Raw genomic sequence first — 12,424 nt, 5'->3', positions numbered from 1 at the left:
AAAAACACTGAGAATTTTGGTTTTGTTGCTGATTAGTGGCATTGTAGGACTGAGACAGCATTGTCTCGGTTGGGAGGAAGAAGTAGGGATATACATGAAATCTGTGTGGTGAATTCAGCTGCTTACTCTGCAGCAATGGAGTGCTTGAGTTCTGTGTTTCTTTCCTCAGGTAAAATGGGATGCATGTTGTAAAGATTAATCTGACTCATTATTCTATGATGTAAAAGATGTGGAATTCTAAATATTTATGTCACTCTGTTGCTGTAGTTCTGTGCAGGGTTATGCACTGAACATAACATAATAAAAAAGAGGCATTTACCCATCTGGAATGGGACAGCCATTGTAACATGAGCCTTAGTGAAGTGGCAGCTTTCTATGCTGTGTGCTAAAAAAGTATATTTTTCCAGGCATAAAAATTGTCATGCTCAGGAGCTGAACTATTTTAATGTTACTGCTTTCAAATATCCACATTTAAATCCCTAACAACTTTGTCAAAAAGCTCCAAGTCCATACTTTGTCTCCAAGATTACCTTCAGAAAGAGAGGGATGTATACATCCTAAATTTTGGAGTAGTGCAGCATAGCAGAACAAAGCAGTACAAAGGAGATTTTGAAAAAAGATGTGTTCTGGTATCATCAAAACAGGACCATATCATAAGTTTCTAGAAACTTTTTCTCTTTTACAGGGAGGTAGTGGCACACTTCGGCTTCTTTGTCAGGTGAAGAAAACACCTACAACATGTAAACAGAAGACCTAGAGAATGGTTAATTATAATTTTCAGGAATGTGGCTTCTATTTACAGATGGATTCACAGGATTTATAAAAAGTAGGTCCAGCAGTTCATTTCTGCTTTATAGTGAAGAATACATAGTCTGCATAATTACTGAAATTTATTCAAAATAATTAGACCACAACTGAAAAATCAGGAGAGAAGTAAACCAAAACTGATGTAGAATAAACACTGTCTACATTGCTTTTGCTTAAACTTTGTTATACTTAGTAAAGGTCAAATATGCATGTTTACCAGAAATATTCTATACATCAGAATAATCTGCTAAAACATGTATGCATAAATTGTGATGGTGTGTATTTTTCATTGTTTGCTTTATGACGTATTTAAATAACAAATACAGGAAAGCAGATTTTTATGTGGCTTTCAAGCCTTGTACTAAGTATGTTACATGATGATTTGAGTCAGAATCCAAGCTAGCCTCCTTCAAGACAAATGGAGACATGCTTACCAATTCCACTATGAATCGAACTTAGCCTGAAGAAGGCTTTGGTTGCTGTCTCTAAATCAGTGGAGATGCTGCATGGACAGTGTGCTTTCTTCTGTGGGAGAAGTATAGAAATACAGTGTTTATTAATTTATGTCTTCTTAACCAATCAGTGACTCTTAAAAACAAAGCTGATAAAATACAGGTCAAAGAGCAATAAGAAAACTTTGAGAAAAATCAGGTGCCGCATGCTCTGGCTGTAGTAAGTAACTAATCCAAACTGTGCAATCATAGTCTTCACTGACAAAAAAAAATAAATTGGGGGGTATACATTACCTGAGTGTAATCACAGCAGGCACCACTGTTGATGTTATGTAGCAATATTCTGTCAAAGCACATAAACAGGGACAGTCCTTCGCACCCAAACTGTTACAGAGGTTAAAAATTGGTTTTGTGTTTTATGTGATTCAGTCAGTTTTGGTTTAAAAAAGAAACTTAATTTGACTGCAGCCAAGAAGGATTTTGGACATTTCTTGCTGTTCATTTGTTTTATAAAATCAGCCAGCTGGAAAAACTACTTTTCATGGTTTCCGGTAAAGGAAAAACTGAGTTAAAGAATTATCATGTCAGAATTTCCTGTAGGATAAATGAAAATGAAATAAAAGTTCCTAAATGATTTGATTATTAACTCTGAGATTTACAAACTTCCTGGTAACTGTTGCAGTGCAGGAAGTGATTGGACCAGCAGCAATTGTTGCACTGTTTTTGGTGAAAGCAAATTGCCCTTGTGTAAATTATGTGACCAGTCCACTTTGGCATGGGGAAAATTTCTGGGCAAGTTTTTTTTTGCTGTCATTCATAAATATTTTCATAAGGTCATCCATAAAGTAAAAAAAAATGCTTCTGTAGGAAACCTTTCCAAATTGAGATGCCAGGGCTGGGTTGCCTCAGTTCCAGATGCTTTGGCAGAATTGTAGTTCCCTGAGAGTTGGAACTCATGTGTACCTATGGAAGCAGATGAAAGAATAGGAATAAAAATAAGATACTGAACTACTTCTGCTGGTACATGCCTGAAAAAAAATCATCAAAGTTATTATAATTATGACTGTTATTAGATATCATGTCTGGTTTCTGCATATTTAAATTCTGAGAGAGGTGAAACTTAGGCACTTAGAGATCCCAGGGGAATAATTGCAGAAATGATGACATATTCCACTTCTTGAACAAATTTCAATACCAAAGCTGCGTTCTACGTACTTACATTTCTTCTTAATTATACTTGGATGCAGGATAGATAGTAATTTTCTGTCTTACAAATGCATGTAGCCAATTAGTCTTGTAGATCATGAATACGCAATGGCCTAACTCATTAAATGGAATTTTCCTTCTCTGTTGTTATGGCAAAAGAGTCTGCAAATAGCTGAGTATTGTATCTCTCTGGGAGCTCAGCCTTGGTCAAGGCTACAGATCCATAACTTCAGCAGGTGAACAATTACTGGGTTTACTTTTCATTCCTTACAGTGTGCCATGCTAGTGTTGTGTGTCTGTCTGTCTGTCTGTCTGTATGCATGTACTGTAAATTGGTATAGGCTATTTCACTCCTCTGAACTTTGGGTCCTCAATTTAAATCTGGGCATTCTGATACTATGTGATGAATTTAGTCTTCCTAATTTCCTCCCATTCCCAAGAAATTCTGAGCCCAGAAGCTCTCCCCCTGACCCACTGAGACATGCAGACCTGACCTCTTTTGACTTCTGGAAGCAAAGCTGAGAAAATCTGGCAGCATGTCTCTGAAGAAACCACAGCTTATATCAAATGATCTAACACAGGTGTTCTTTTCTTCTTCCCTCTGATTTTTTAAAATATTTTTTCTGCATAATATGGTTACCGTTCTGTAATCTCAGAGTATGAAGGTAACATATTTAGCCTAGTCTGTCTCACACAGGCATAGCCATGATGAAGGTAGACTGTTATGACCAGAGAGATCCAGGGAACCACAAAATAACTGAGAAATGAGTTACAGACCCAATATTTCTCTGAGCCGGTTTTGCTAAGTTTTGGCATCAGTAAATAATAAATAAGATGTGAGGACCTGACTTTGTATTGGCCTTTGTGCTTTTCAGTGGTAGCATGTTTGCCCAAGGGTAGAAGTTGCTTGTCTAACACTCTGTCCTCATCTTTTTCATAGTATTGCAGGACATCTGAGACTTGAGCACTTCAGCTGTGGTCTCAAATATTACAGAAGTAACAAAACCTCTCAGTTTAGGGGAAATGTTTTCTGTAATCTTATTACTGGAGTAGTTATCTCAAGTGCCTTATCAACATGTTTTGCAAAACTCCTCTGGGGATTTAAATTTAATGACTCTTTTCTTGAAAACAGTAATAATAATAATAATAAAAAAACACCATGCTGTTGGTTACACTGGATTTTTACTGAAATTTGAGTATGTTTTATCTGTTGTTATTTGTAGTTCCAGACTTCCCAGAGAACTGAAATTCTAAATGTGCTATAAACAAGTCTTAAGCACCTCTTAAAAATGTGCAAAAATATACATATTTTATACTATTAGGATTCTGTTACTGGGTCTGGAACTCAGGGATTTTGCCCCTTCTGCTGTGTACCCCACAACTTGTGGTTCTGGGAAGTGAAGTCTATCTGCCTTTGGGGAAATGCTTGCTGTCTCCCTTGCTTTCCAGGGCTTACTTTGGGAATGGTCCAGATAAATGCATGAGGAAGGGAAGGCAAGAGTTATTCTGTGAAGTCATTGTTTTAGCAGGAGGAGAATTATATACATATCTCATGTGTATACGTATATGTGTGTATATAAATACTGTAATGCCAATGTGACATTGCTGTTCCTATTTCTTAAAGTTCTTTTTCTGCCATTAGCTGTAAGACAAAATCCTAATCTTATCTTTTTCTGCTTGTACCTTTAAGAATCAAAACACTATTATGTGCTCTGCATCTTGCAGAGTTCACATGGAACTTATGATGGAGGTCTTAAAACTTCTGTGTAACAGCTGCCACTAGGATGTGGTGGGAATATTTCAGGGAGAGGGGAGGGGAATGTAACTTTGCTCATGGATATTAAAACTTTGGAGTAAAATGTGAAAACTTTTTGAGTCTCAGAATAGTAATAAAAGCAGTGAGTAAATTTAACTTGCTAGACAGTTGTAATTTGCAGAATGCATTTGTCAAATAGTTTGGAAATAATCCAGAGCACATTTAGATGGAAAAAGTAGAGATGGGCTCAGACTAAAAATGTGAGCTCAATGTCCTTCCAGGTTTGCAGGAATTAAGCTATACACTTTGTCATAAACTCAGTAATGGACAAGACTAGAGGTGTTATGTGGGGGATTTTGAACTTTGGAGAAAGTGAGATTTTGGTCCTTATCTGTTTCATCTCTAAAGGCAACTGATTTGTCTTGGTGTTTTCCATTTAATTTTAAATTTGGTGCTTCCTTTAAACTGTGTTAGTGCATTTGGAAGTTGGGAAGTTTAATTGAAACATAGGTCTTTCCAGACCAGTGTTTATTTTGCCTTTATGTTGGGTCTGTGAGTTGTTAAAAACTCTTCTTGAGTCTTTGTAATACGCAGTGTTGGCTCCACTGTCATGGAAGTCAGTGTGATCTCATGAGTACAGCAAAATGGGATCACCAAGAGGGGATAAGGAGATGCCCCAGTATTGTAAATAACAAGTGTGGCTTTTAAAGAAAAGACACCCTTCTGGTGATTGATGGCAGATTTTTTTGATAAGGTGGATGAAGATGTAATGGACTTTGTTCACATCTGACATTTTTATTTGCTGTCATATTAATAAGTAAAAATCAGTTTATATTTCTGAACTGGATTTTCATGTTAGGCCATTACAGCCCCTCAGTTCTATCCCTCGATTCTGACTTTTGGCCCTGTTAGTTTTAGACTCTTACAAATAGGGTTTTCTCTACTCCACTTTCTTGCTGATACAGAATTTCCTCAAAGAATTTGATTATTTCCGCTAAGGGCATTTGTTTGTAGCTGCAGTTGTCTTCTCAATATTATTCATTTGGTTTGCTTTCTGAGTCATCTCTCATCTTCTTTTTTCCAGGTTGGTGAGAGGCAAAGAGTTTTGGTAACAGAAGAATCCTTTGACTCCAATTACTACGTTGCTCACAATCCTTTCTATGAGCAGGTACAGTTAAATAAACCAAATAACATCTTTTTGCTTTCTGATAATCTCAGCAACCCATGTCAGGATAAAAAAAAAAAGCTAGTAAATAAATAAGAAGCATTTTCCAGGAAGCATGTGACCATCAACACTTTTTTATGAGATATTTTGTTTTATTATTGTGTTGTAAATATAATTTACCTGAGACTGTGTTAAGAAATATACAGTGGATGTTTGAGTATACAGCATGGTTTAAAAAGGTGTTAATTATTACAATAATTTTAATTTCTGTGTCCCCAAAGCATTGATTTCTGAATAGTTGAGTCATGACAATTTGCATACATCTTTCTGAGAAGTGTTTCAGGCAATGCAATTTGAAAAAAAAAAAAAAAAACTGACAATAGAAGTGTGAGAAACTTTTTTAGATTAGCACTTCAGCATGACATGTTGAGTTTCATAGAATCATACAGTGGTTTGGGCTGGAAGGGGCCCTGCTGGCTGTCCCTCTTTGGATGCAGCACAGGCTACAATTGGTTTTTCTATTTCAAATGCACATTTCCAGCTCATGTCCAGCCTCTCATCCACCAGCACACCCAAGTCCTTCTTGGCAGGAAAGTTCTCACTCTCCATGAGTTCTTCTCTCAGTCTGTACTTAAGTCTGGGATTGCCTCAACCCAGCTGCAGCACCTTGCACTTGGACTTGTTGAACCTCATTATGTTTTTGTGTAGGTCCCCCTAAATGGCGTTCCTTCTAGTTTTTTTCATATCCTTCTGTGTACTTCCTGTAGATAAATTCTTGCCACACAAAACTATGATATTTGAGCTGGGAAGGAAGTACATGCATCAATTTCACAGAACTGTTATTTTTGCTCAAAAGCTGATGACTTGCTTAAAATCAGTAAAATCGGTTTTCCTGAATCACCATTGTTTTATTCTCCATTTTCTTGCACTAAGCTGTCTACAGTTATGCTTTTGCTACCATTAGGTACTCAGTTTTCTGAACCTGGAGAGACTATACATGATGGCTGTGCTTTCTTCTGGTTTTGGGTTATGTTACAGAGTGTATTTATTTATTTTTTCCTTAGTAGTAAGTAACATCACTATTCTTGAAATACCTGTTTCTGTTAGATATCTGGGTCACTAATTATTTTTTCCTTACCTTACTTTCTCTTTTTTTTTCTTTTTGATAGACCTCTTTTCTTTTTGTTTGTGGTGGTGGTGGTGGTGGCTTTTTGGAGGTTTTTTGGTTTTGTTTTTTGTTTGTTTGTTTGTTTTGGTTCGGTTGGTTTGGTTTGGTTTGGTTTTTTTGTTGCATATCCAGCTTCTGTCTAAGTCTTACGTATCTATGTTCTTTGATTTTGTAGCTTATCAGTCAGAGTTGAGGAACATGGTCTTCCACAAAGAGATTAAAAAGAAATTTCTTGGGGTTTTTTCGTTCAATTCTTGTTTTGTGGAAGCATAATAAATTAAATGAAGAGCAATATATACAGGAAACAAAGTGTTGATTTTTTTGTGTTGTGTTTTTACAGCACCTAATACAGCTCATGGTAGGGACTGGTAAAGAATTCACGAAATGCAAATAGTCACGTAGGGGATCATTTTACATTCTATTGGAGAAGAAATGTTTAAGAAAATGCAAATCTTTTCCCTAAAATCTTATATGTGGCATGTTTCATAAGGATGGTATCCTACTGCTCACCCAGGCAAGCACAAAAATCTATGGTAGTAACTAAGATTAATAGCAGTAAATTCAATGATAGTAAATTGAAAACCACTCTAGAGTCTAAATATCATATTATATATTATTTAAGCTGAAGCTCAGAGTCCTGGTGTAGTATTCTGTTAACTCAAATAGTTATCAAATGTATTCTGTCTTCGCTGAGCTTATCTGTACTAAAAGAATTTGCTATTAAACCCATATCAATAGAGCTGCACTGGCAAACTTAATGGTAGAGCTGCAGCTGATACTTGTAGAGGTTCAGATGATACAGTTTACATTGAGCAGAGTAGTGACCAAAAGTGACCAAAGAGTGCTTTGCCAGATCCACAGACAAGGTGAGAGTTTCTGCTGGTATAACTTAGTTTCTTAGCAATATTTTTGAGGACTTTTCTTAACAAATGCTTATTTCAAAAAATGCCTGAGTGTGTGCCAAACCTGAGTGCTTGGTTGTTTACACTATCTCCCAGTTTTTTTCACTTCTTTCCTTTTCTGTAGTTGGGTGTATATTTAGTTACTTCCCTTTTGCATGAGGAGATAGAAGATTTACAGAGGTCACCAGCTCAGTGATATACTCAGCTATGTAGTTTCCCTTTGATTTAAATTGCCCAAGATGAACTACATGGGAAGAACCGTGATCCAGTCACATTGTAACACTCTCTGAGCGTTAGGGTCCTGGCTTTGCCTTTGCTTAGTCTCAGCATGCCTATCTCTGAAAGGCAAAGATGTCTGCTTTACTTGGAAGATTCTTAGGAAGCTCAACAGAATCCTAGGATCTTGAAACACTTACAGTCATGAACGCCTTGAGGGAAGAAGGGAAACCACTGGTGGGGATTTCCTTCAAGTGGGACAATCAATGGTTGTGATAGGTGAAAATGGAGAGGCAGTGTTTGGCAAAAAAATGGTCTCCAAATGTGGGTGGCACAGATTTTTTTTCTCTGAAAGTCTTCTGCTCATGTAGTCCTAAAAATTAAGCCATTTTAAGGCATTTCAATGTCAGCATCAAAGAATCAAGATACAGAGATCATTGCCTTTGAAAAGCTCTACTCAGCCCTGGTGAGGCTACACCTGGAGTGCTGTGTCCAGTTTTGGGCTTCTTAGGACAAGAGAGACATGGAGCACCTGGAGCAGGTCCAGTGCAGGACAGCAGAGATGTTCAAGGGACTGGAGCATCTCTGTTACCAGGGCACACTGAGGGGGCTGGGCCTGTTCAGCCTCAAGAAGAGATGACTGAGAGGGGATCTCATCACTGTCCATAAGTATTTGAAGGGAAGGTGTCAGAGGATGTTTTGAGGCTCTTCTTGCTGAGCAAGAGGACAAGAGGCAATGAGTGGAAACTGATGCACGAGAAATTCCCCCTGAACATGAGGAGGAACTTCTTTACTGTGTGGGTGACCGAGCCCTGGGACAGATTGCCCTGAGAGGGTGTAGAGTCTCCCTCACTGGAGAGATTCCAGTACTGTCTGGATGCAATCCTGTGCCATGTGCTCAACAGTGACCCTGCTTGAACAGGGAGATTGGGTCAGATGACCCCTCTGAGGTCCTTTCCAACCTGACCCATCCTGGGATTCTGTGTGTGGATGAGCTTCAAGTAAATGTTGTTAAATAAGTCCCCATGATTCAATTTTTCATTGTAAACAGTGTAAAAAAATGTAATTTCAGCAGAATATTACTCCATTTTCTTTTTCAACTGCTTACCTATTTTACACCCATTTTAAGTCCATTTATTCTTCCAGCGAAGAATCTTGCTCCTGTATTTTGGGCTCTTCCTTTTTTTAAATACATGACCGAGGAACATCTGTTATGTGCTGTCTTTTTTTTTTTTTTTTGAAGTGGGACTGTCTGATATCATGGTTGTGCAAATTCAGGAAAGAGTGGCATTAGTTGCTGACCCAAGAAATAGTCATCTATTTTTACAGGCATTCATTGTCAATCATGCATCTCAGCTGCAAAGGATCTGCACAATCAAAATAAAGGCTTGTGCAAAGAGAAACAAGGGTATACTTTCTGTCCTGAAGCCTTTACAGACTCAGATTTTTTTTTTTTTTTTTTTTTTTTTTTTTTTTTTTTTTTTTTTTTTAAGTGTCATGGGACAGAGATGAAAATGGGAAGCTTTACAGCAGTCTGTTAGAACTGTGTAGTACAAATGCCCTTGGGAACTGTTTGGGTCTGGATTCAAAAGCTGCAATCCAGGCCCAACTTTCTCATCAATCAAAAAACATGACTTAAGGAATCACTTGGAGTTGAAAAGAGCTGAGCTAACACTGCAAAGCTCTTGTAGAATACAGGCTGGAGATCTTACTGGTCAAGTGTGCCAGGGGCTGTAATGTATGCTGGTGACTAAAATGTTTATGTTTTAGGATTTTCTCTGATGTTTATCAAAAATCTGTTTTGTGAGTGTATACTAGAGACTCTAATGTTCCTTGTGGTATTTAGTAACTATATCTTTATTTTATTTGAAAGGTTCTTGTGCCAAAGGATCCTCTGTTAATGGGTAAGATGGTAGAAGTGAATATTTATGAAGCTGGGAAACATTTTATGAAGGGGGAGCCGGTATCAGATGCCAGAGTTCACACTGCATCCATCAGGAGACCGTTAGCAAAAGGAGAAGTTTCTGGTTTAACAGAGGTGAGTAAAAGACATTTTCTGCTTTACTACATTGGCAAATCCACAGCTGTTCAAGCAAAATGATTCCATGCTATGTATCTGTTATCATTTTATAGTTCCCATTTATATATGCATGAAGCTTTAATCTTTTCTGACAGATTGAACTTTGCATTCAAAATGTGTTTTTGCTGCTGCCCGTAGCTTTACTTTGCTGACTATAAAGGCAATAATACACTTGTTTCTAGATGCAAGATGGGAAAAGAAATTACTAGAATTGAAAAGATTAAACACCAATAATTATATAATTCCATGTATTTCACTTTAGTGGAAGGATGAATCAGTTTACTTTGCTTTACAAAGCTGTTTTTAAAAAATATGTATTGATTACATATCTGTTAAATCAGGTCTAAACACTATTCAGAGATTCAAAATTAATTGATGGGTAGAGATGTGGAATATTTACAATATATTTTGGTAAAAGGTCAACATCTGATTTAATCATGTAAAGAAAATGAAACTCTTTTAAAAAGAGATCTGATTCTTATTTTACAGCTCAGTAGATATGGCTGTTAGCCAGGTATTCTCATACATTTCATGGAGCTCTAGTTGTGAAAACTGATGGAGTGTGAAATGAAAATGTGTATCACATTTCTAAGCATCATTTGATGTCCTTTCTCCAGCACTGTTGTTAGGATCTCCAAAAAATATGTAGCACATGGGAGAAGGATAATTGGCAGTTTATCAGCCACCTTACTGCTTTTACAGTAAATTGCTGATAAGTATTAAAGTATATACATGTCCTTGTTTATGTTCTAAGTAGTCACATTTGAAATACATCATGGAGGCATACCTGAGGTGACCAGTGCTAAGCTAAGCTCCTTGGTCTCTTGAATAAGCCTGGCTGTGGAAACATGGAGCAGCAATAATGCACTCCTGTAATGCACCTACTGTAACATGTTCAGCAGATCATGACACTTAGGCACAAACACATTACTAGGCTCTCCATTAATATTGTCTGTGTGTATGTGTATATTGGCCTGATAAGGGTCTGTAAGAGATAAAAAACAGCCAAAACCTTCAGATTGTCTGGTTGGACTATGTGGCTATTTAAACACAGCTGACTTTTTCATTAGAATTTTTTTTTAAATAATCTGCTGGAATAGAACCAAGACTGTCATTAAACTATGTGCTGCCAGAAACTTGTACATGGGGACAAGCAAGCAGACTCTTGACTGATTTTTTTTAATGTTAAAATGAGAGATAAAATTATTAAAATCAAGGATACTGATAATTTCCATAGGCACTCACTGAGATATATAAATCTTGTCCCGCCCTTTGGATAGGCATGAACAAGTACCTGGAATCCTCCCGTAAATGGCTACAGCAAGCAAATGTTAAGGCAAATTGCTTTTCATGACTTTTGTGGTTACCAGTGCTCCTTCAAGGGAGTATCTTATATATGATTGGTCCACTGGAAATGTTAGGAACTTTTGTTTAATGGAAAAAAATAGAATCTCAGTATTTCAGTAAATGGAACCTCTTTGGTACATAGAAGCTGTAGCTGAAAGCTTTTAATCACACTTGGCCAATGTATAATACATAGAACATTAACTGAAATTCCTAGTGGGAACTTCACCCTGAAAAATCATACATATAAATAGAAACTCAGTAACTTTCTTTAGGTTTCCAGAAAAAAAAAAAAAGATAGTTTATAACAGAAGTTACCTTGGATTTCTGGCTGGCTGCAAGATGCGATTTGAGTTGCTCTGTTTGGTTGGACTGCTGGGAAACACTTCCTGCTGCATATGCTTGGGATGTATAGTTCCAATCAAAGATGCTTTGTGCAAGATAAAAGGGGCAACATATGAAGGTCATGGGAGCCTTTTATAGCTTGTTATGTGCATGGATAGCAGATTGGGGAAAGCCAAAGAAGGCAACTCAGAATGGATGAATTTAGATACTCACTCAAAAGTTGCAAAATATCTTGGGTCTTTAACAATATCCCAAGTGTTTTCTGCAGCTTGCAGAACTAAAACCTCGGATAGATTTTCCATTGTGCACACATATGAGCAAGAATTAAGGTCTGCTCATTATTAATGGTGTTTTCATTAACTTTCATAGCACACAGTAAAAGGTGTTTCAAAATCCATCACAGCTGTACTTCTCCCTAATGAGGAATGTTCACAGAAAGAATGAAAGCTTTTGAAATTGTAGCTTTTAAGGAAATTAACCAATTGAGAGCACCATCATGTGAGGATGTCAAAGCAAGTCAATAAATTCATCCTAAGCAAGAAGATACTTCTAGAGATGCTGTGAGGAGGACTTCGAAAGAATCAGAGCTTATCTGCACTTGTGTGCTCTTTCTCATCCGATACATAACCCTCAATAATTTTTTCTGACAAATTCAGAGCGAGCACCACAAGCAACATGTGTGTCTGAAGGAACAGTTGTAGGCCTTTTTTTTTACCTTTTTGGCTGCATGACTCTGGCAGCAAATTGGTCCAAAGAAATAAAAGAAGTAGGTCGCCAACTGGAGTCAGCAGATTTGACTGAAAAAGAGGGAATTCAAAATGCAAAAACACAAAGGAAAATTTAGAGACTCCATAAAATATTCACACATTGTATGTCTGTGACAAGTAAGGAGGCAAATATATATAGAATTAATTTGAAATATTTCAAGCATTTCATGCTTTTTTAGTGTATGAAGAACACAGCGAATACGTATATCCATTAAT

The 12,424-nt window shown here is 37.1% G+C and overlaps 1 protein-coding gene across 4 annotated transcripts in view; it reads left to right on the top strand.

The window, feature by feature from the left end:
* The window catches only part of CDKAL1 (CDKAL1 threonylcarbamoyladenosine tRNA methylthiotransferase), a 385,260-nt gene that overhangs the window by 352,692 nt on the left and 20,144 nt on the right, over positions 1–12,424 (top strand). For 3 of the 4 annotated variants that reach the window (XM_083860253.1, XM_083860251.1, XM_083860252.1), the window contains 2 exons: positions 5,306–5,389; positions 9,546–9,710. In XM_083860253.1, coding sequence (XP_083716379.1) covers positions 5,306–5,389; positions 9,546–9,710 — 249 coding nt within the window. Of the gene's footprint in view, positions 1–5,305; positions 5,390–6,555; positions 9,165–9,545; positions 9,711–12,424 lie in introns of those variants that run through there. The other variant, XM_083860254.1, reaches the window with a different exon arrangement.

This window comes from Zosterops lateralis, assembly GCF_965231275.1.
Source record: "Zosterops lateralis genome assembly, chromosome: 1".
Lineage (NCBI taxonomy): Eukaryota > Metazoa > Chordata > Aves > Passeriformes > Zosteropidae > Zosterops > Zosterops lateralis.
The sequence above is the reverse complement of the archived record's forward strand: the minus strand, read 5'-3'. Positions and strand labels throughout refer to the sequence as shown.